Source organism: Triturus cristatus, chromosome 6 (assembly GCF_964204655.1).
Source record: "Triturus cristatus chromosome 6, aTriCri1.1, whole genome shotgun sequence".
Lineage (NCBI taxonomy): Eukaryota > Metazoa > Chordata > Amphibia > Caudata > Salamandridae > Triturus > Triturus cristatus.
Genome location: NC_140589.1, coordinates 822,919,832 through 822,943,977, shown reverse-complemented (window position 1 = coordinate 822,943,977; position 24,146 = coordinate 822,919,832). Strand labels below are relative to the sequence as shown.

Genomic DNA, 24,146 nt, shown 5'->3' with positions numbered 1-24,146 from the left:
CACTTTAGGGGACTACTCACCCAAAAAAATAATAAATCTACATTTGATCATGTCCAAGTCTAGATTTCCACAAACTCCTCTTGGAATTAACAGGGAAAGCTGCACCTGATGTAGATTTTCATGCAGATTCTTGGAGAATTCATTGATTTCTTTGTTCACAATCCATTCCCTCTGTACGGTGTTCTCAGTCATAGAGCACTCTACACAAGGGGGATGGATTTCTGCATGCAAACACTTTTCTCTGCAGTGAAAATATTTTTCGGATAAGAACACCATGCACTACAACCCCGTTAAAATCTGGAACGGGGTTGTAGTTTGTGAATGCCCACAAGTTTACTTGTTTGCGGAAGCTCACAAACATCTAAGACTAACGACACAGTGGAGCGTCCTTTTTAAAGTAAAACCGATACACCAGGTCTATAAACTATCTGACTTGACCAATTTGTGGGAAAACAAATACCACCATGTGAGTAGGGAATGAGAGTGAACTGGCTCATTAAAAAAATGCTGAGCTGCATGGCATACTTGTCCTGCTTGTACCCAGCTCTTACACACTTTAGGGGACTACTCACCCAAAAAAATAATAAATCTACATTTGATCATGTCCAAGTCTAGATTTCCACAAACTCCTCTTGGAATTAACAGGGAAAGCTGCACCTGATGTAGATTTTCATGCAGATTCTTGGAGAATTCATTGATTTCTTTGTTCACAATCCATTCCCTCTGTACGGTGTTCTCAGTCATAGAGCACTCTACACAAGGGGGATGGATTTCTGCATGCAAACACTTTCCTCTGCAGTGAAAATATTTTTCGGATAAGAACACCATGCACTACAACCCCGTTAAAATCTGGAACGGGGTTGTAGTTTGTGAATGCCCACAAGTTTACTTGTTTGCGGGAGCTCACAAACATCTAAGACTAACGACACAGTGGAGCGCCCTCAATCTCATCCTTTAAGTTGGATTTGCAGGTGGGGAGATCTCCACATCCATAAAAAGATTTAAGTCTGCCTGCTTTTTGGGCCCTGCGGGGTCTCTGTGCCCCCCCCCCCATCTTCCTCAAGAGGCCTGCCCCCTTTTCTTAACATTTTTTCTGGGACTCGGCTCAAGCCGAGTCCCAAGATGGCTGTCAACACTTCCTGGTTTGTAGTGTTGGCAGCCAATCAGATATCAGCACGAGATCAGGAGGGGTCGTGGACCGCCCGCGTCCCTATATATCCAAATCTGGATTTTCCTTAATATTTCAAACACTACTGAATAGATTTACGCCAATTACAAAAGGGTCACTTCCTGGACCAACAGCTAACTTTCTGCCAATTTTGGTGCAATTCTGTTCAGCAGATCGGGCTGTAAACGTTTCTAAAATCTCTATGGGAATTAACATGTGGAAAACACGTTTTAGGAACCCCCACCTTTTCTCTCAGCCCCTGCTTGACAGATCATCCAAAAACTTTCAAGACAGCAGCTGAAGTGAGCGTCAAACTAGCTTTTCAAAATTTTGCGAGGATTCGTCAAACAACGCCAAAGTTATTAGCAAATGAAAAAACGCCCTTCCTATGGAAACTTCTTCCTAACTATAACTACTCACTGACACATATATATATATATATATATATAGACACATATATAACCTACTGGTGGTCGCCAGTAGGTAGTTGTAGTTAGGACCTTTTCTTTTGCCAATATCTTTGGCGCCGTTGGACGAATCCTCGCAAAAGTTTCAAAACTAGTATGCCGCTCACTTGAGCTGCTGTCTTGAAAATGTCAGGGTGATTCGTCAAGCAGGGGCCTAGATAAAGGGGGGGTCCCAAAATGCTTTGTCTCCATGTTAATTTCCATAGGAAACTGTTGACTCAGTTACAGCCCGAACTGATGAACGGAATAGACCAAATTTGGAAGAAAGGTAGCTCTTGGTCCAATGTTTTTGTTAAATGGTGTAAATCCGTTCTGTAGTTCCTGAGAAATGTAAACATTTCTCAGATATACAAATATACAAACCATTTAACATCTACCTCACAGTCAAAGCAAACATTATTAATGACTGCTCTTTAAAAGGAGTTTTGTTAAAAAGTTATTCAGAACAATATTTCATGCAGTGAAAGGTTGTGTCTTAACCCCTGACAGTATGGAATAGGGGAGAGTTCATTTCCAAGCACTTTAAGGCATCCGTTGATAAATCAAGACTACGTAACTACAGTCTATTGCTCATACACAAAATGCAAATATAATGCGCTTCACTTTACGTTACACAGCACAAACACTTTTCTTATTCACAAGGAAAATAGAAAAAAATTCATATTTACTTCTGCTCCAGGACTTGTAACTCTTCTGATTCACCGCATTCAACCACCTGCAACACCAACAAAGCAAACGCATATGCGTATCAGAGATGAGCACAGTATATAACGAATGACAATTTTTCTCCTTTAACAGGGCCTGTAAAAACCCCTATTGTTTATCGCTTCTTCTATTCCATTTTTATCATATGCTTGCCTGCATACTCTTTACCACCTTCAATTAGAGAATAGGAAGCTTAGTCCTGCACAGAAATGATAGCAGCATGTCTGCCTCCTATCAAGGCTGACATATTTTCGTTGTTTAACATATGGTCGCTGCCATGTTAATATGGAAACTTACAGTTATGTAAATATGTGAATCAAGATCATGCATTTATCACTATATTTATTTTGTCAGGACTTTAGTGTTGCCAAACTTCTGAACGTGAGATAAAAATCAGCAAGGAAGTGGTCATATAGTGGATGTAGTGACCTCAAGGGTAAGTAGTCCATTGGCTACAACCGTTCACTCCACTAAACGCCCCTAATGTAACTATTTAGGTGGCCTGCAGACACTAGGAACTCAGATTCACCGGACAAAAGAAGAAGGACCAAGAAGAGCCCAAGAAGCCAGAACTGCAGACTACCGGTGGACATCAGTGCCAAACCCTGCCTGCCTACCTGCTCCTGTCTCACCAATCGTGACAATCTGACTCATCCTGCATATGCATCCTCCAAAAGCCTCAGAAGGCCACCAGCACTTCACCAAGCCATCCAATTGTTTTTCCAATGGGTGTTGGTGCGTTTAACTAAGTCCTAGCACTGGGGGTTAGATATCTGACCACTGTGGCTCTGCTGGGGCAGTGAGGGTAGGGGGCGGATGGTGACCGCGTATTAGCTCCTTGGTGCGGCTACAGTAGAATATCAAATAACCTTTCATTTCTGGGTACTGCAATGCTTCTTTGGTTCCAGAAACATGACAGGAAGAAAAACACAGCAAGTTCTTGCTAAAGCAATGCAAATGATCAATGGAGTTATAATGTGTGTCTACGTAATGCCACACTGTCTTTATGAAACAACTTACAGTACTAAAGGACAGGGTGCATGGATTTTCTAACTTGAGTAACTGAAGGGATGGCCTGGAGGAAGTCTGTATTTTGAGTAAAAAAGAGTGTTACTTTAGGATTCAGATTAGCACATTTTTCCTTAAAAATTATGGGACCCTACCAGTAATGGAGCGAATCTGTGCACTTTGCAATAGCATTATCAAAAAGCAGCATGAGAGTAAAGGTGCCTAAATAACCTTCATGCGCACAACGCCACTGAGCAACATATAGGCTGCCTTCTTCAGTTCTTTTTCTCTCCATCGCCATTAGGATTGCAGAAGGGTTGTCTGAATGAAAGTGGGGGTTGGAGATTGAAGTAAGCACTAGTACATGAATCACCTTGGTGGGCAAACTGTATTAGCTCCTAACTTAGAAGGGAGGGACCAAGGGTCACAGAAAAACAAAGAAAGGAGCCATAGTGTTAATGACGATAACAATCGTAATAGCAACAATAAGAACATATTTATATGGTGCTTCATTTTGCATTACAGCTCTTTCTACGCACTCGAAATAGCATGTGTCACTACTGCCCAGGACCACGGGAATTATGTGTTTTTTGCATAATTATGGATTTGTCGCATTTGCCGCTTTCTCCATCAACTGCTGCATAATCTGCAGATTTTAAAAGAAATGCATTCCTAGCTCAAATGCATCAACGGTTACTACAAACGCAGTAACGTGTTGCTGCAAAGTGCAAGGCCCTTAAAAGGGTAGCCTGGTAGCTTACTGCTGCACTTGGGTTTGAAACTGATTTTAATAAGGCGAAATAGTTGCCTGTACAGTGCTAACATGTAAGAAGCATTTGCAAAGCAATAGGTCTCGCCATTACGCAAGTTTAAGCTATTGGCATTGTAAATGACTCCGCCTTTTATTTATGTTTTAAAAACAAAAATAACAAGCATTGTTATTTGCAATGTTAATAGCTCAAACTCGCGTAACTGCGAGACCTATTGCATTGCAAATGCTTGTTAAGACGAGCACCTGAAAAGGGCATATCTGATATCCGAGATGCAGGCAACAAACCTCTTCTGTGAGCCCGGAAAATGAGGACACAGCTGAATCCTCGTCACGGGTACTAAGCGCTATATCATGCAATTAAGATATAGCAGGATAATACTGGAACCCTCGACCGCATGTGTCGGGGGGGGCCCATCCTGATCTTAAATCTGAAGTCTGACGGCGTCACAGCCCCTGCTGCAGCACCCAGTGTCTAACAGCACCGCGGCAGCCATGAAGCGCTGTAAATGAATGGACAGAAGAAACGCTCTAGCCTTTAAATCCTGTGCAAATAAAATAAGCAATCTTTCAGAGGGTGAGAGAAGGTGCTAAAACATGCCTAGCGCCTTGAAGGAGCGCATTGGCGGCGATGATGTTTGCTTCTGGTGAGGTAGGCCGCAAATTATTCAAAGTGGATCTGTTATAATCACTGCCCCTAAGTCTACATCGGGTACCTGAATGTAGTCTCCCCGTGCCTCTGAAAATTAATGCGTCCTTGTGTAACGTAACTGGCGCTCATGTAAAGCGCTGCAATACCTTCGGGTCGAGTTCCCGCTACGAAAAACTGCAAAAAAAACGAGTGAAGTATGATGAGGGGTCGTAGGTGTGCGGTGGGATCAGGAAGGCCTTGCTAGGGCAGGGGTACTAAGCGCTATATCATGCAATTAAAATATAGCAGGATAATACTGGAACCCTCGACCGCATGTGTCAGAGGGGGGCCCATCCTGATCTTAAATCTGAAGTCTGACGGCGTCACAGCCCCTGCTGCAGCGCCAGTGTCTAACAGCACCGCGGCAGCCATGAAGCGCTGTAAATGAATGGACAGAAGAAACGCTCTAGCCTTTAAATCCTGTGCAAATAAAATATCCACCAAATTGCAACAACCAACTCGATCCAGTAAATTAAATATCTTACTTTTTTTCCTCCGAAATTCGTTTGTTATAAAACTGTTTGCAGTAGTGCCTGTGGGGGCTGGGGGCACAGATCATACTCGCGGACTACGGACTGTCAGAGACCCAGAGCAGTGGGGGTCATGGAGAGTCGGAGCACTATCAGAAGATCAAATAACAAGCTGCTGGGAGAGGGAATGGGAGGAGGACGGGCAGGGTGGACGCAACAGGCAGACTGTCTGGAAGCTGCAGGCAGAGAGCTCTGTGACTGAACCGAGCTCTTCACAAAAAAGGCGGCATCAATGTATTGACGGCTTCTAGTAGCGGTAGAATTTAAGTAATTTGGTGAATTAGTTGCAATACTGCGATTTCAAGATGTAGTACTGTGGATGAGATCCTTCTAGATCTAGCTCGCAAGTACTGCTAGAGTTTCTGCAATGTTTCTAAAGTTAAAGTGATCGGAGCGCGATCAAGCGAGCAGAAAGGAAACTGATTAGAAGGGAGGGGGTAGTGTGAAAACAGCGGGGAGAGAAGGGAGGGTGTAATAAAAAACAAAGGAGCCAAAGCTATAGAGAAGGGAGGGGGGAGTGGGAGCAGCTGTGCACGTGCATGTGATCGTGCACTCAAGGTTTAGGCCAGCCAAAACTGTGGGTAGCACTTTGAAAATCCCACATATAAAATGTCTCTTCGAGCCTTTGGCTCGCGAGACCTAACAAACCTCATCCAACACTGCTCTTCTTTCCATCAGAGAATCACCACACACCTCTGGATTATGCTTCCCCGGGTTACCCAAAGTTTATCTCACTCGGCAGCATCGTACCCAATTATAACAGAGCCTGCATTCATAACTACTTGCCCCAAAGTTCACCAAAGCCCATATAACTTAAAACAGTCGTCAACTTGGATGAAAAACTCCTAAAAGCAAGCTTCTCTCACGACATTGAGCGTCCTGTACATACCTAAAGCAGAGACCTCACATCTCACGCATCCCGTGTAAGAATGAAGTAGGAGTAAGAATCAGCTGTCAATCTAGAAGTAGGGTGCTGACACTCTACGGAAGAGCACAGGGGAAATGTATGTCATGTCACCGACACGTATAAGGCCTTGGACCCATGACAGCGTGTGAGATGCAGCAGGCAATCGCCTAGTGCAGTTCTCTGGTCGTGATAAATGCAGCAGGCAGGACAAAGAACACATCACTGTGACTGCTGGCCAGGCCTGTAGCGGTGTCAGGCGGAGGGCAAGTGGGCAGAGCCCATTACCTGTCAGTGTTCAAGGTACCTGTGAACACGCCCGGTCGCTGCCTTTGACAAACGTACCTCTGGCACAGACCGCCTTCAGTCCGTTGGCGAACTCCCGACTCTTGCCTGTTCCTCTCAGTAAACGACATCCGCAGCTGATGCAGCTGGAAGACCCATGAGAAAAGAGACGCTGTCAGTGACTATATTTCCGCCGACGAGAGCCACCCGGGCTGTACCCTGCGTCAGGACACGTCACTTCATGTGGGCCGACCCAGCACACTTTTCTTTGCAATTTGATAGTGAATTGGACAAGCAGTCTTTCTCACACGAGAGTCATCCGGGCTGTACGCTGCATCACACAGCCCCTCGAGGTTTAGCTTTCATTCTCTTGGGTGGCACCAAGATCGAGTAAGAAGAATCTTAGATCCTTCTAGATCCTGAATCTCTCAGAGACGTTTTCACAGGATGTTGGTGAATAAGCATTTTAACAAAATGAAATGCAAAGTCTGCAACCATGCTGGAGTGTCTTGACTGAACCCAAAGCTGTAATGGAGGAAGTAAACTACCCTAATAAGAGGACTGTGGGCTCCCTAATCATAATTTTGGAAGTTGCCAAGCCCCAGAAAAGGCCTCTAAAAGAGACGCCTACCAGACGGGGTGATTGAGACAGTTGCTAAAAACAGTTTGACAGATGAAAGGAGATAATACTCCCACAGTTTCCACGGTCCTTGTATTCAGCCTTTTGAATGAAAGAAAGCAAGCCAGAGTACACACAAAAACGACAGACAAATGTAAAGGAAATCAGCAACAACAAAAACTCAAAGGAAAGCATTGATTGCGACGGAGAAGCTTTTAAAAAACAGAGGTAAAATGCATAAAGGGGAAAACATGTTGCATAGTTGAGCAACTTTGGAGGAAAAAAAGTTTGATTTCTAAATAATCTGTCAAAAAACTTATTAAGGGAACAGCTTTATCACTGTGAAAGAATTAGTCACCAAATGCCCAAGAAAATACAGCTAGTACTGCAAGATAATTCCAAAATATATCTAGATCACCAAAACACAGTGGAGGTTGACAGTACCAGACACCTCATCTCCTTCCTGTTCGGTGTCAAACTGTGGTCACTGTACTATTAACTTCTGCTCATTTCCTAATGAGGACATAGGGTCTGCACATGTCTCAACTGCAATTTTGATTTCATTTTCATGAAATTAAATACATATTTCGACTTTGAACTGATTCATAGCTCTGTTGCCTCATAGTGCATAAAATGTCAAAGCAACAGATTGGGAATATCAAACATTTGATCTTTGGCACCCCCATTTCTGCATCTCACAAACACACACAACCACTCTGAGTTCAAGGGTAATCCCTATTTGGTTTAGTAGAAGATCTAGTGCAAGAAAAATGTATTCCCAGTGTTAACCCATCACCGCTGTTCACCAAACATTTGACATTTCTGGTGGAAAACCAGCTAAAAAGGGGAATTACCACTGGAATCAAGTAGGGAAATACTGACTCCAGCAGTAAATCCAGATTTCAAATGGTACCCACAGGGTACAACTTGTATTACTGCAATGTTGCTGCATTCCAGAATTACAGCTATTCACAGCATCAGCAAATCTGCAAGTGGTATTCCTGTCCCTTCAGAACGAGTGCCATACTGAGCTTTTATTGTGACTTTCCAATATCTCAACAGCAACAACAATGAGGAAGTAGAACAGTGGGAGCAAACAAGGTATGAAAACAAAAGGTCAAGCCAAGCCCTCGCTAGTTGTATGGCTAATGCTCACCTTTCCAACAAAGCGCTGTGATGCCAGGAGCTGCGCCATGAAAGAGATGGAAAGGAACTTGAAGTGACGCAACTGCTTGCCCGAGTGAGATTCCACATTAAAGAGGTGCTGTTCAGGCTCCTGCGGTTTGGATTTACGCAATTTTGACTTTTTCTTTTCAGAATCATCTGCAAAATCAATCGGAAAATAAGGACTTTATTCTAAACATTGGCTGCAAAGCATTAGATATGCAATTCTAGTAGTGTACTAGAGATGGTTACAATCTATACTTTAGAAGTAAACACATGCAGAATATATATCCAATTGCTATGGAGTATGCCTAATACAAATTAATAAATATTTTACTTATGCACATTCTATATGTGATGAAGCTTTTGAGTAACAGTTGTAGATGGAGACAGTTGGGCCAAGTCAGAAGGGGGAAGTCTAATCCTGCACTTTTTTTTTTTAAGAGTTATATTTTAAAATTCTGCTACAAATTAAAATGGGTATTAACCTGTCAGAGGTTCATCTAAAGTGGCAAAGTACATATTGTGTTTAAATGTTTTCTTCCATAAACAATCATGTTATATTGAGTGAAGTCAAATAGAAAATCTCTAGTAAGACAGCCAGAGGCCTGTGGGCAGAAGAGATGTTTCAGAACAAAACAATCTTAAATATAACTCTGTACTGGAGGGGAAGATTGCCTCTGTCTCAATTGAGGTCAGTTTGCTTCACACAAACTTACACATGGTAACAGATACGGTCAAAACTGCACAGCACTCCATAGGCTCTCTGCAACAGGAAGTTAAAACCCTCAAGGATCAAATGTCCATAATGATGGCAGTGATGAAAACACTAGAGGATAGGGTGGAGGACACAGAGGCGAGAAGGTCCTTGGGGGAAACCCCCAAAAGACTAGACAGATTGTCACAAAGGGAATATAGGGAATGGTTGCACAGGGAGGGAGATAAGGCTGGCAAGCTGCTTGCCTGGATACTAAACAGAGAGAAAGTGGCACTCTAGTGCTGGTCCTGCTGCGACTGGACAGGAGTAGAGCCACCACACAAGCGGCAATCAGCTTAGTGTTCCAGGACTAACTATAAGTGCGGTATACCAGAGTGTTGCGTCCACTACCCTGGAAGATAGGCACTCCGAGAGGAACTGGAGGTGGACATCTCTTTGGAGAAATTGCAGAAAGCTATATCTGCACTGTCCAAACAAAGCTCCTGGAAGAGATGGCTTTCCAATAGACTTTTACCAATCATTTACATCCCAATTGTCTGAGAAGCTGTTGGAGGTCTTTGTGGAGGCAGGGGCTCGGGGACAGCTCTGCCATCGATGAAGGAGGGCCTTGTGCACATGATCTGAAGCCAGGGGGCACCCAGCAGAGGTCACATCCTACTGGCCTTTAACCATAATTAACTCTTGATGCCAAGGTCCTTTGGAAGGCTTTGGCAATTTGACAGCAGCGGGTGATTGGCCAGTTGGTCCATGAACTACAGTGTGGATTTATATCTGGTCGAAGCACACCTCTCAATCTGAGGTGTCTAACACGTGGCATTTGGCGTGGGACTGTAGCAAGGAGTTGGTCTTGGCATCGGTGGACAATTCTAGAAGCTTTGATACTTTAGAATGGCCATATCAAACGAAAGAGTTAAACCGAATGGAATTCGGAAAAAACCTCTTTGTGGGTTAACTTACTTTACATGAACCCAGGCATTCGACATGGACTCTCGTAGTCTGACTAAGAGACTGCATGAGGTTGGACTCCACTCCACTACTCTGCAATGGTTTGGTTCCTTCCTATGTAACAGATCCCAATGCATTCAGCTGAACACTTTTAGATCGCCCCCTACAGCGAAAAATGTGGCGTCCCCGAGTGCTCCTCTCTGAGCCCTACACTTTTTAATGTATATGTTGCTGCCCTCGCCACTTTGGTCATAAACTGTGGCTTCAACATTTGCTCTTCCCTGATGACACCCTGCTGATCATTTTTTATTAGCGAAAAGCCGGCAGAGACAAAGAAAAACGTAGGGGGCTGTCTCTCAGAAGTAGCTAGCTGGATGACAGCGCACTGCCTAAAACTCAATACAGATAACACGGAGATTCCAATATTTGGTGGAGCAGAATACATTTGAGATGATTCTTGGTTGCCCCCTTGTTAGGTACTGCCCCGGAACCCAAAATGACTGCAAAAAATTTAAGAAGTTATCATTGACTGCTCCCTATCCATGCAAGATGAGGTGCTATTCACATGTAGTAAATGTTTTGGTGTGTTAAAATTGCTTAACCAACTATTAAGATGGATCCCGATCGACTGGCGTCATACAGTAGTCCAGGCCTTGCTTGTTAGCCATTTGGACTACGGCAATGACTCGTATGTGGAGCTGGCGGATTATCTGTTCATGTATCTACAGACAATTCAAAACGCCGCAGCAAAACTTACCTGCAATAAGGACAGATATAGCTCCACCACTTCCTGTCTAAAAGCTCTACACTAGTTGCTTACACGCAAACGAAGTAAGTTTAAACTACCCTGTCATACTCTCAGAGCTCTGCACAACTCTGGCCCATTGCTTCTTAAGCAGAAGGTTGAATTGTATCAACCCTCGAGAACTTTAAGAACAACAAAGCATGCCCTGGCCAAAGCAAAGAGGTTCAAGAAGGCCAGAGCAGGTGGTCGCTCGGTTACCCATCTGGCAGCTCTCCCTTTGGACCTCCGTCTCACAAATGATTACCTGGTGTTGAGGAAAAAACTGAAAAAATGTCTCTTCCTGAACTGATGCATTTGCTTCCTCCATCTCCAGTCGCTACTCTGTCGACTAGAACATTTGGCTGTCTTAGCGCCCGGATATCCCTTCGGGGATGAATGTTAGTGCTTTACAAATACTATAAATAAATAAATGAACCCACGGGCTAGAGTTTGAAATGGAAGGGTGGTGTTGGAAATCTTTGGAACACAGCGTGGCACCAGACAGGGTCCTTGCTTCTGTTCGCCCTGGCCCTGGAGCCACTTGCTAGCAAACATCAGCAGGCGCTGGTGATCTGGGGGATCCGCTTAGGAAATACCACACATAGGCACTTACTGTACACTGATGATCCCCTATTCTACCTACAGAGACCGGAGGACTCTGTCCCTGTGTGGATGACCCACCTGGATGGGTTTGTTGAAGTGACAGGGCTGTAAACCAATAGGAATAACAGTACTTTGTTTCCCCTGGGTGCTTTGACACAGACCCCAGTGGGCCGCCTCCCTGCCCTCGGCCTTCTGAGGGAAACATACAAATGCAAATACCTTGGCATCCTAGTGGTGGCGACGCCGGTGTTGCAATACACCTATAATGTGGAGAGAATGTTCAAGGGATTACACTCGTCTTTTCGGTTCTGGGCTGGCGTGCCCCTTTCCACAATGGTGAGAGTGGCTATAGCTAAAATGGTGTTTCTTCCCTGACGCCGCAATACAATCCAGAGGACCTTGTCTCCCAGCCCACAAGCTGCATTCAGGCAGCTAAATAGCCTTTTCAGCTCACTGGCATGGGTGGGCAGAAGAAGTCGGGAGCGCTCGATATGTTGAAACTGAATCACCAGGAGAGGGAAGGGGGTGGAAGCAGAACAGGTCAATAGAGAAAGAAGACTATTGCGGTGGATGTATATGGACATTTTCCTTATAGAAGTATTACTAAGGGGCGCCAGTCTAGGGGATGACTTTCCCTTCCTGGTGCAACATACTGCTCGAGTCTGGAAATGGAATTTCAAGGGTGCTTCGAAGACCACCCTTCTGCAGGGACTTAGATTTATGTGTGCTGAAAAAGTTTAAAGATATTGGGTCCACCATGTTCATCTCTTTGTGGCAGCAGATTGCTGGGGGATCTATAGCCTGCAGAGAGACTTGTCTCCTACCAGGAGACTCAGGAGGCTTGTGCCTTGGGCCAGGCCAAATGTAACACAATTGGCACAAACTTTAGCACCCCTGTACGTCCCTAGTATATGGCACCCCTGGTACCTATGGGCACGGTGGGTCCCCAGGGGCTGCAGCATTTATTATGCCACCCTGAGGGACCACCATACAAACTGCATGTAGCCTGCCAATGCAGATTGCGTGTCATGGTGCAACCCATGAGTGAAAACATGAAATGCCACAGTGTGTGCCATGCCAAAGTCACTGCATGAAATGTATGTAAGTCACCCCTACAGCAGGCATTGTAGCCCTAAGGCAGGGTGCATTATATCACATGTGAGGACATATCTACATGAGCAGATATGTCCCTGTGCTGTCTAGTTAAATTACTGGATGGTACTAGTGAACACGGAAGCCGTCTTAAGTATATGTACTGGGCACTAGTCATTACGAGTTACCAAGCTACATGATGTCTTTACTGAAACCTACGGTGTTTGGTATCAAACACCTTGTCTTAATAAATCCCTACTGTTGTCGTTATTGCATTTATTATGACATGCACCGAGAAAAACCTACCACTATCTAGTGTACTAGTTGACAGGTATTGACCAGCCTGCCACTAAAAATTAGTTTCTGAACCCCTGCAGGTGAGAGCCCATGCTCTCTGAGGCCAGAAACAAAGCCTGCTCCGGGGTAAAGTGCTCACACCTCCTCCAGCAGGATGACTAGTGATTTAGCATATCAAGGCCAAGGGCTTCAAACCCTCTGTTGCCTTTGATATGAGACCATGGCTTCCCCCAGACCTGGGAGATGCCACCTGATGCCTATTGGGCACAAGGATAGGCAGGAAATTAGCTATGCAGTAGGCGTGTTGCACCACCAGGATAGTCAGGAGGGCTACCTGATGCTATTCACGAAACAAGGGTTCCACCATCTTGTTTTAGGTGGAATTAGAAACTCTGGGACAGGGTTATGCCCACTACCCACAAGAAGTGGTCAAATAGGGGGTGGGGTGTGGGGTGACCCCGAGGTTAAGTAGCCCATTACACTTCACTCCCCTTAACGACCCTAAATTGCATATTTAGGTCATCCCCTGGCACCAGAAACTCAGATTCGCTTTAGTAAAGAAGAAGGACAAAGAAGAGTGCAAAAACTGTGGACTAGCTGTGGACTTAGCGCCAAACCATGCCAGCATCCTTGCTCCTGTCTTGACAATTGCAAAGACTTGACCCATACTGCAGCTCTGCATCCTCCAAAAGTCTCAGAGGGCTGTGAGCACTTTGTCATCAAGCTAGCATCTCCTTTGATGCAGAGGAGCCACTTCCTTGCAGGCACTGACCGGTTCACCATTCTGCTGACCCTCGGGTACACCAAGGAAGCTGTATCCCAGGAGTAGGTCTCCGTGCTTCAGGAGGTCAGATACATCTCTTTACCAAGTTTGGAGACACCAGGACCCCAAGGGGCTGCCCTGCACCAATACCCGGGATACAAGTCCCCTTGCAGCAGCCAAGGCTTGTTTAGTGTCCAGCACAGATACCAACACTGCTGGGACTCAGCATCAGAGAGGCCTTCATTGAGAATGGCCTTGCTGTCCCGTTTTGTCCCCATCTCCAGGTCGACCTAACAAGTGAGAGCCTCCAAAGTAAGCAACCGCCTGACAAAGCACCTCTGCACCTGAGCCCCACAGCCCAAATCCAAGCCTACAGACGGTGCACACTTTCTCCAAAGACCTTCAATCGAAACTGCTGGTTGTTCTAAGGACCTTTGACCCCACTCACCTTAAGTCCAGAAGAACAACCCTGTAACTCTATTACAAGTACCCCTATGCAGTGTATGTTTCTCCCATTAAATAATTAGGGTGATCGAAGCTCATGCCTCAAATCGGACAGCTGTAGTTTCTGTGCTTCTGAAAATCGCTAACTTGAAAAGTACTTACCTAATCTCAAAGATCTTGGTGTCTAAATTAATATAAAAATCTGTTATTTTTCTAAATTGGTGTCTGATTTCCTTGAGTGTGTGTCTCATTTACTGACTCTGTGTGTGCAACAAATTCCTACCACTCCCCTTTGATAAGCCAAAGGCTGCTAGACCACACTACCACATGCTAGCAGCAGATGGCAGCCCCTGGTTTACTTCCCGACTTTGGGCGGGAAAACTTAGAAGAATATGAGGTGTGCCCACCTCTGTCAACTCCATCCCTAGGGTGGGAGAGATGAGGTGAAGCACATCTTTCAGTCCCCTCCACCTTTAAGATGAGGAGACCCCTCCCATCAAGACAGGTCTATGCCCCCTCCTACAGAAGGGTGGCATAATAGAGGGTGTAGTCACCCCAGGTACAATGCCCATTGGTCCTACCTGCTAATCCCCTAAGACGCTCCTAAATCTAGTATTTAGGTGTCTCCCCTAGACCTAGAAAGCAGATCTGCGATGATCTAAGAAGAAAGAAGACACTCTGCAGTCAAAGCCAGCTCTGTGTTAGGCCTAAGGCTGCTCGCTGCCACTGCCACTAATAGAACACTTTGGCTTTTGGATTGAGCCCTGTGCACTTTTGGGGACCCCCTGGACTCTGTGAATGGTATTACCACCTAGTTGCAATAATATATACAGAGCCAGCTTCCTACATTCATCCCTACAGCAGGGTGCATTATATTACATGTGAAGACCCATCTGCTTGAGCAGGTATGCCCCTGTGATGTCCATGTCAATTCTTGGACATTGCCAGTAAACAGGGAAGCCATCTTGAGCATATGTACTGGGCACTGGTGATTACAAGTTCCTCAGCTACATGATGGCTTCACTGAAACTAAAGATGGTTGGCATCAAACATCTCGTATTAATAAGCACACACTAATTCCAGTGATAGATTTAATAATACATGCACCCAGAGGGCACAATAGAAGTGTCCCCTGAAAACCTGGCAGCCTTTCGTGCACTGGCTGACTGGACTAGACCAAAGTATCAAAACACTAACAGTCTGCTCTACCTCACTATTTCAAAGAACGCAATTAAGTCTTTAATTGAAAAGCCACTCTAGCTAAGCCATGTGCTCAAACAAAAACATAAATCAAATTATTTAAACAACATTTTATTTTTATTTTACTGTTATTCAAAGCAGATAAATTAGTGCATAAATCATCTCGTTGCACAATAAAATATATACAACAAATACAATGGCCCGAATAGTGGTAATTCCCATGGACTTCCTTTCATACATACCATTCATACAGTCTCGCACTCAGATTAATCCATTCAAACCGTGAAAGCACACTAAACATTCATCACGAATTATACCTAGTTATGATTCAAGATCCCTATACATATGAAACATAAAAGGAATTTTTACTTCATAGAGCAGTCTAGTTGCTAATGTGCGGTTCAAGGCTTATAAACATAAATTACAAAGACACTTTTGATGAATATATTGAAAAAATTAATTGGATCAACATTTGTTCGTCTTTACATAAATCAAACAGTCAAATACATATGTAAGGGACAATAAAGATCAAACACGCCGATGAGCGTTTCGGTGTTAACACCCCCTATCTGGGGTATCACCTTCTTCAGGGTGTGGGGCTACATTCATGTCCAGAGTCCATGGGGCCGAACGGATGTAGAATACCAGAAGGAATTGTTTATCAACACGAAAGATCAAACAAGAAGGCAAGGCTGATAGAGGAGTCTATATAATAAAGATAAATGAAGAATGCCAAAGAAAAAGCATAAAGGATTGCAGCGAATAGGTTTGTGTCAATGCACGCGTCCACCAGGTGGAGTTGTGGGTCTGGAAGGGGCGTATACCAGGCAAATGCGCGGAGGATCTGAGCAGTTGGGACTTCTTCAGATATCAGAAATCCTGGATAAAACGTCAAATGTTCGGTAGTTCGATATAACCGAATTCAGAGGAGCGGCTGATAACTAAGGCAGTCCGCAAAGGCCCGCGGGGTGCTTTTTGACTGGACTAGACCAGCCTGCTACCACATACAAGTTTCTGAACCCCCGCAGGTGACAGCCCATGCTCTGAGGGCAGAAACAATGCCTGCTCTGGTCGGTGGTGTGGTCACCTCCTCCAAGCAAGATGGCTAAGTATTCAGCATATCAAGGCAGGAGGCTTCAAAGGCCTCTGCTGCCTTTAATATGAGGCCCAGACTTCCCCAGAGAGGGGAAATGCCACCCCCGCCCCGGGCCCATTTAGCACTAGGACAGGCAAAACATTTAGCTAGCTGGGAGGCGTGTTACCCATCAACCTAGTTCTAACCCTAAGGTGGGCTACCTAATGTGAACATTAAAACTAGAATTCCACTCTGAGAAAGTGCCCTCTTTCTTGCATGGTATGCCCCCACTTTTTGCTGAATTTCTGATGTACTTTCACTAAGTGTGCCCTGGGCTCCTGCCAGTCAGGTACCCAGGGCCTGTGTTCCTTCCCTAAACCTGCATTGAAGCCTAAACCCAATTGGCATCTCTGGTCACATGTCATCCCCTGATAAATGGCAGCACAGGTACCCAGGGCACTGTGACCAGGGAAGGCCTCTAAAGGCTGCAGCACTTATTGTGCAACCCTTAGAGGTCCTGTACCCTGACACTCACACACTGCCTTTGCAGACTGGGTGTCTTGGTGCAGAACAAAACAAAGAGTCGACATGGCACACATCCCTTTGTGTCATGCCCACAAACCACTGCCCTGGCATACATCAGTCACCCCTCTAGCTGGGTGCCCTATGCCAGTGGTGAGAGTACAGGTGCATGAGCCCTGTACCCCTACAGTGCCCAAGTCCATTCATGGGCTGTCGACTTTTGAAAACTAAGAATATTCTTTAAAAATCTCACAAATAACCAAAACGCATTTTCTCAACTGTTTTCAGGAAATTTCCCAGTGCTTAATCTAGGTATCCAGCACTGAGTAGGAAAAGTAACGTAAGAGTAACTTACCTGTGAATTGAATTTCCTTCCATAGGATAACATTGGTGGTTCTCTGTGAAAAAGTTTCTAAGAGTCAACTTTTGAAATGCAAGAATATTCTTTAAAAATCGTACATCTAACTAAAACGCATTTTCTTAACTGTTTTCAGGAAATGTCCCAGTGCTGAATCTAGGATCCAGCACTGTGTTAGAAAAGTAACTTACCTGCAATTTATTGAAAAAGCCCATTCATTTGAATGTACTATACCTGCTAAGTGTTGCAAACAGCTTCCTTAACTGTAAACCAAAACCAGTATAATTTCTACTGCATTTTCGAACTGTATTACAAACAAAGTATCTTATTACTGCAAAGTATTTATTTGCTTACCTGTGCCAGGCTTGCATGGTTCTAGAAAAATAAAACAACAGTATACATTTTTATACAACAATTGGCCTACAGTTCAGTTCTTGAGTGTGTGACTTCATTTACTGACTGAGTGTGTTCATCAAATGCTTAACACTGTCCTCTGATACTGCCTTACTGCTCGACCAAGCTACCACTTTAGAAAGTAAGGTTCTATCTAACTTTAACCTCTGCCTACCTTTGGGGACTCTTGGACTCTATACACCCTGTACCTCACTTTGGTGCAGTATATATAGAGCCAGTTTCTTACATCCACCATCTTGGTTTTTGGTGGAATTAGGCTCACTGGAACAGGGTTATGCCCACTTGCAACAGGAAGTGGTCATATAGTGGGTGTAGTCACTGTAAAGGTGAGTAGCCCATTGGCTCTACCGGTCCTTCCCTTAACGTCCTTGAATTGAGCATTTAGGGGAACCCCTAAGCCAGGAACTTAGATTTCGACGGATCCAGAAGAAGAGGTCAAAGAAGAGACATGAGAGAACGAGAACTGAAGACTTGCTGTGGACTTTTGGTGCCAAACCCTGCCTGCACCAGTCTCGACAATCGTGACCGAGTGACTCGTCCTGAAGCTGAGCAACTATTTACTCACCTCTGAAATTCAATATTTTAAAAAAGTACTTACTTAATAAGAAGGTTCTTGGTATCGAAATGTATATAAAAATACAACATATTTTTCTAAATTGGTCTCGGATTTATTCCAGAGTGTGTGTCTCATATATTACCTCTGTGAGTATAACAAATGCTTAGCACGACTTAAGATAGTGTAAATGTAGATACGTTTATAACATCATACATTTATTATACCATAACCTTGCAAGAATTATGATATACAGCAGTATCTAATTCTATTGTTACCTTCATCCTTATTTTTTGGCAGCTTTGTCAGATATTGCAGTATCTTTATCAAGCTTTGTAGTTGATCCTGCACACTGAAATCACAGCACACAGAAATCCAAAACTCGGTGTCCAGCTCCAATACTGCATCCTGTTACAAAAAAATGGGTACCAAATAAGACTCACTTTTTTTTCTTTTTTATAGAAAACACATATTGGAGGAAAAGAATAGAAAAAAATGAAGCTTTTATGGCAAAAGAAATTGACAAAGACACCAACAATGTCAAACCAATGTATTAAATTACTCATCACCAAGGAAACACAATCTATTACATTTATATATGAAATATCCCAAAGATGTAATATTTACAGTGGAAAAAATGATATAAAACAGGCAATCTACTGGGGAGTGTTGCTCAAAAAATTAAAAGTAGCCTGGTCCATGTGTACATTTTTAAAGAGGCCCCTGTCCTTAGAAAAGTGTCAAATCTTCCTTTGACAACCTTGGACCTCCTTCAATAAGTATTGAGAATGCTTGCGTTCTGAACACCGAAACCTCCCAGCAATTTGAACATTACTAAGATGGAACAGGCATGGGGGGAGCAGGTGGATAATAGATAAGGCAAGGAGAATGTGGGAGGAGATAATGTGAGGTCCGCTCTTAATGGCAGGGTGGTCCAGGTAGACAGTAGCTGTAGGCATAATATGTCTGGGCAAATGTAGTAGCAATCCGTGCACTTATTGGCAAATGAAGCCAGTAATTTTGGTCAACATTGTAGGAGTTAAAGATTTACAGATGTTTGGTGGTTCTCCTTAAAAAAACGTTTTGAAAAATTATAAGCAAATTGTATAATTGTAAGCACATTAGGTCAGTAATCAAAGCTTTATAAGATTTCAATGCTACTTTACAGCGGGATCAAAGCTATTGCTTGTTACCTACTGCTGGTGATAACATTTCTTGAATGCTCCAATTGACTTCTTCTAGAATAGAGTTCCAAGCACTTGGTACCTCGGTCTGATGGGCACTTGCTGGAGCAATTTGCAAACTGCATCCATAGCAAACTGTAAACCTGTACCGGCTGGGAAAGGGTGAGTAAGTAAGAGAGAATGTGTTTGAGAGTGTGGGTGTTTGTGTTTTTAAATACACACTATAGGGACCAACCTTGTCATCACAGTGTTGGTAAACAGTGTTGGCAAGGAATATGTTACTTAACCTGTAAGCATCTATTCGTGGAGTGTAGGGCTGTAGATTTATATGCTTAGCATACGCCTGCCATTTAGTGTTGGGCTCTGACGTTTGCAACTTGTTTTTCTTCTAAGTCTTTCCAGTCACGAGGTGGGGGGACTCCTCCTATAATCTGCAATGATCATGGTCATCGGCTCCACTGTTAGATTGTTTTTGACTCATCGGGTGAGCTTGGTATAGGAACAGTAGAGTTATGGTAAAGATGAACATGCAAGATATAGTTTAATAAGAATACTGTGTATGTGAACCATTCGCTTCCGGGGAAGAGGGTGGGTGCATATGAAACACTGTATGCTACGAATAGCTGCTGTAGCAAAGTGCGTCTTTTCGCCATGGTCCCCCCCACCACACACAATTTTTGCCTGGTACTGATGCAGCTTTGACTGAAGGTGCACGGGGGTACTGCTAACCAGGTCCCCAGTGCCAGTGCTCTTCCCTAAAACAAGGAAATGGTACCCCTTGTACCTAGGGCATGGATACTAAAGAGGGACCCTAAGGGTTGTAGCATGTATTGCGCCACCCTAAGGGACCCACACACAAACATGCAGACTGCCATTGCAGAATGCGTAGAATGGCACAAACCATTTTGAAAACACGACATGGCACACACCCGGAGTGCTATGCCCAAAGACACTGCATGAAATTTATGTAAGTCACCCCACAGAAGGCCTTTGAGCCCTAAGGCAGGGTGCATTAATTTTTATGTGAGGACATATTTGCACGAGCAGATATGCCCTTGTGATGTCTTGTTCAATTACTTGATTCTGCAAATAAACAGTAAAGCCATCTTAAGGTATGAATTGGGTCTTACTTACCCATCTACATAATGGTTTCTCTGAAACATATGATGTTTGGTATGAAACACCTTGTACTCATAAACCTGCACTGATTCGAGTGATGGACTTAATAATACATGCACCCAGAACGTACCCTAGAGGTATCCGATGAAGCCTAATAGTCATCTAGTGCTGGCTGACTGGTCTTGTACAACCTGCCACCACAGACTAATTTTAGAATCCCTAGGAGGTGAGAGCCCAGCTATCAGAGCTAAGAAACAGTCCCTGCTCTGGCAGGAGGTGCTTACAGGTGTTTTGTGACAGGCTCTATGGTCCCCTTTTGAAGCAGAGCTTGAACCTCTTCCTGTAAAAGTGAGAGGTGTTCTGTTGACAATTAGTGTTCGAGGTGGGATATTGGGAGGATGAGATATAATTTTGAGACAATATCAGTCTTTTATTATTGAAAGGTCTCACTGATCTGATGAAATCTGTACCCATCGTCTGTGGTAATCCTGTAGTCGACACCCTAATGGTGTTAAGTGTGGAGGGGAGAGGCGAAGATGAAGTATAGAGGGTTTGCGGTTGGTCCCCGAGGATATCGAGTGCACCGTCAGTCGACTGGTCTTTGTTGCAGTGTGTGTTGTGGAGACAGGCAGAGGTTGCAGTTTGGAGTATTTGGCGTGGCACTTGGGGCAGAAGCGGAAGGGAGTCTTTTCCATCACTCCATGTGCGTTGAGTGGAAGAAGATGGTGACAAAGTTGAAAGCTTAAGTTGAAAAGTCGGCCGCTGAAGAGGTCACAGGAATGTGTCGAAGCTTCAATCCCAGAGCTCCGAGATGGATGTCCAAAACCAAACCAGATGGCGGAGAAAAACAACCAAACAATGGAGCCAATGACCATGCGCAATACAGACTATAGGACTCGACTTGTGACTCAAAAGACTTCATTGAAGAAAAACAAGTTGCAAACGTCCGAGCCCAACACTAGATGGCAGTAGTATTCTAAGCATATGTATCTATGGCCACCACGCTACAAATATAATCTATTTAGGTACTTTCAAGGAAATGCATCAAAAACCTAAAAGTGCACTTATATTTGCTTTGGTGCACTGCATAACACAGCCCAGTATCAAGAAACTCTTGGAGTTATAATATAAATGCAGGTTCCATTACAGTACTCGAATATAGATTTATCCTGGTGTGATGTGGTCTGTTGTAGTCTTGTGTAGCTGCAGCCTGTAGCATTCCACATGCACTTTAAGTAGGCTGGCACAAATACCCTAATCCCACGCTAATGCGGAGGCAGATGTTCTGCCACTTCTATCTAAACCACTGAAAATAAAGATAAATGGCTGATAAAAACAAAACCTTCAGACTGTCACTACTTGCATTAATGATTTGATAAAGCTCTGTGAATCGAGCCACCAGAATATCCTTTTAAAAGTATAATCTTTAGGCCTGTGTGTAGCCTTCACAGAGTGACTCTACCGCACAGAAATCAACCTCTTTGGAGATTATAGATTATCGAGTATCTGCCCTTGACAGGAGTAGTATTTGTTGGCACTTATGGGCCCAGTAACCTATCAGGGTGTTCAACACAAAACACATAATTGCTGCACAATGGTAACTGGCTGAAACTGGAAATTTGGAGGCCCTTTAACCCAATAACATCCTAATTTGGCAAAAAAAAGAGTTTTCATAAAGTGAACATGAATGGATTTGGAATCCAATCTATGCTGACAGTCTCTACAATCATAAGCCTCACCCAAGAGGTTTGGTCTTTCATGTGAATCAAATAAATACAAATATTGCATCACACCTTAATAATCTCACCTTCTCTCCATTACTTGCTGCAGTCACGGTTTTGGTGACATGCTGTTCAAAGAGCAGCACTAGCAGGACCCAGAGGAACCGTTCAGCTCCCACAGTGTCAATCAGCTGCGCAAGGATGGGTACGCGACGGTGCTCAGGCACATGAGGGAGGGCATCAACAAATACATGGATAACTTTACTGACCACCTTCTCCACATCTCCTGTGGTTTTATCAGAATCTCCTTCATTCGCCTGGAAAGAACAAATGAAGTTAGGGAAATAAGCAATCAACAATGCACCAGTGATTACCACACTACCATTTAGAAACTCTCACTTTCTGAAGGATGTAAGCTGACAGAACAGGGAAGGGAAATGCTACTTACCAGTATGCATCTGTTCTTGGCATGTAGAGCTGCAGATCTATGCACTATGCATAGATCGCCATCTGGTGTTGGGCCCAGATGTTTGCACTTGTTTTTGTCCTGGAAAGTCTTTGGAAGTCACGAGGTAGGTGACTCCTCCTTAGGATCATAGTTCGCCAGCAGGGAAATGATGGAGCTTTGTAAGATGCGCATGGGCATCGGCTCCATCCTCAGATTGTTTTTCGCCAGCAGGGAAATGATGGAGCTTTGTAAGAAACAGGAAGATACCCTTGTATGCTGTATCTAAATAAGATAATACTGGAACATATAAAGGGAGGCGGATGGGCGTGTGTAGATCTGCAACTCTACATGCCAAGAACAGATGCATACTGGTAAGTAGCATTTCCCGTTCGAGGCATATGAGCTGCAGATTACACACTATGCATAGATTGTATAGCGGCGGCCACCAGTATGTGTTGCAGTAGTCTGAAATAGGGTTTGGAGTACAGCTTGGCCCACAGTAGCTTGTTGTTTTGATTGCACATCTACACAAAAGTGTTTTGTGAACGTGTGCGGTGTAGACCATGTAGCTGCTATGCAGATGTCATCTAATGGAATGTTCCCTAAAAATGCCATAGAAGCCTCAATTTTTCTTGTAGAGAGGGCTCTAGGAGGAACAGTTAAAGTACGTTTTGCTTTGTAGTAGCAAATTCGTATGCATTTAACAATCCATCTGGCTATCCTGGCCTTTGATATGGGATTGCCTTTGTGTGGTGGTGAGAAAGAAAAGAAAAGTTATTTAGTCTTTTGAAAAGGTTGTGTTCTCTCAATGTAATAGAGCAATGCTCTTTTAACATCTAAAATATGTAGAACTCTTTCTGCGACTTTGTGTGGTTGCGAGAAGAATACGGGCAACTCCGCAGATTGATTGAGGTGGAAGGGAGAAATGACTTTAGGGAGGAATTTAGGATTAGTTTGGAGAACAACCTTATAGTGATGGATTTGTAAGAAAGGTTCCTGAATAGTTAGTGCCTGTAGCTCACTAACTCTTCTTAGAGAAGTTATGGCCACTAGGAAAGCAACCTTCCATGTTAAGAATTGTAGCTCACATTTATGTAGAGGTTCAAACGGAGCTCCCATTAGTCTTGTGAGAACGATGTTTAAATTCCACACAGGTGAGGGTGGAACTCTGGGAGGAATTATCCTTTTGAGTCCTTTCATAAAGGCTTTGATGGCAGGTAAACTGAATAGTGATAAATGTTCTCTATTTTGTAGATATGCTGCTATGGCAGCAAGGTGTCGCCTAATAGACGTATAGGCTAAGTTGCACCTTTGTAGGTGTAGTAGGTAGCTTATGATGTATTGGATAGACACATCTAGGGGATTGATGTTATTGTTATGACATTATATCACAAATTGTTTCCACTTGGCTGTGTAGCAGGCTCTAGTGGTAGGACGTCTAGCTTCCTTAATGACGTTCATACAGTCAGGAAGAAGGTTAAGGTAACTGAATTCTAAGATTTCAGGAGCCAGATCGCAAGGTTGAGCTGAGCTGGGTCCGGGTGTCTGATCTCTCCACGGTTCTGGGTTAAGAGGCGTGGTGAGAGGTGTAATCTT

The 24,146-nt window shown here is 43.9% G+C and overlaps 1 protein-coding gene across 1 annotated transcript in view; it reads right to left on the bottom strand.

Moving 5' to 3' along the window:
- Positions 1 to 24,146, bottom strand: part of HEATR1 (HEAT repeat containing 1) — a 326,965-nt gene that overhangs the window by 37,695 nt on the left and 265,124 nt on the right. The window contains exons 30-33 of the mRNA XM_085611426.1: positions 22,189 to 22,419; positions 18,357 to 18,486; positions 8,303 to 8,469; positions 2,304 to 2,350 (exon numbers count right to left, since the gene is read on the bottom strand). Coding sequence (XP_085467552.1) covers positions 2,304 to 2,350; positions 8,303 to 8,469; positions 18,357 to 18,486; positions 22,189 to 22,419 — 575 coding nt within the window. The remainder of the gene's footprint in view (positions 1 to 2,303; positions 2,351 to 8,302; positions 8,470 to 18,356; positions 18,487 to 22,188; positions 22,420 to 24,146) is intronic.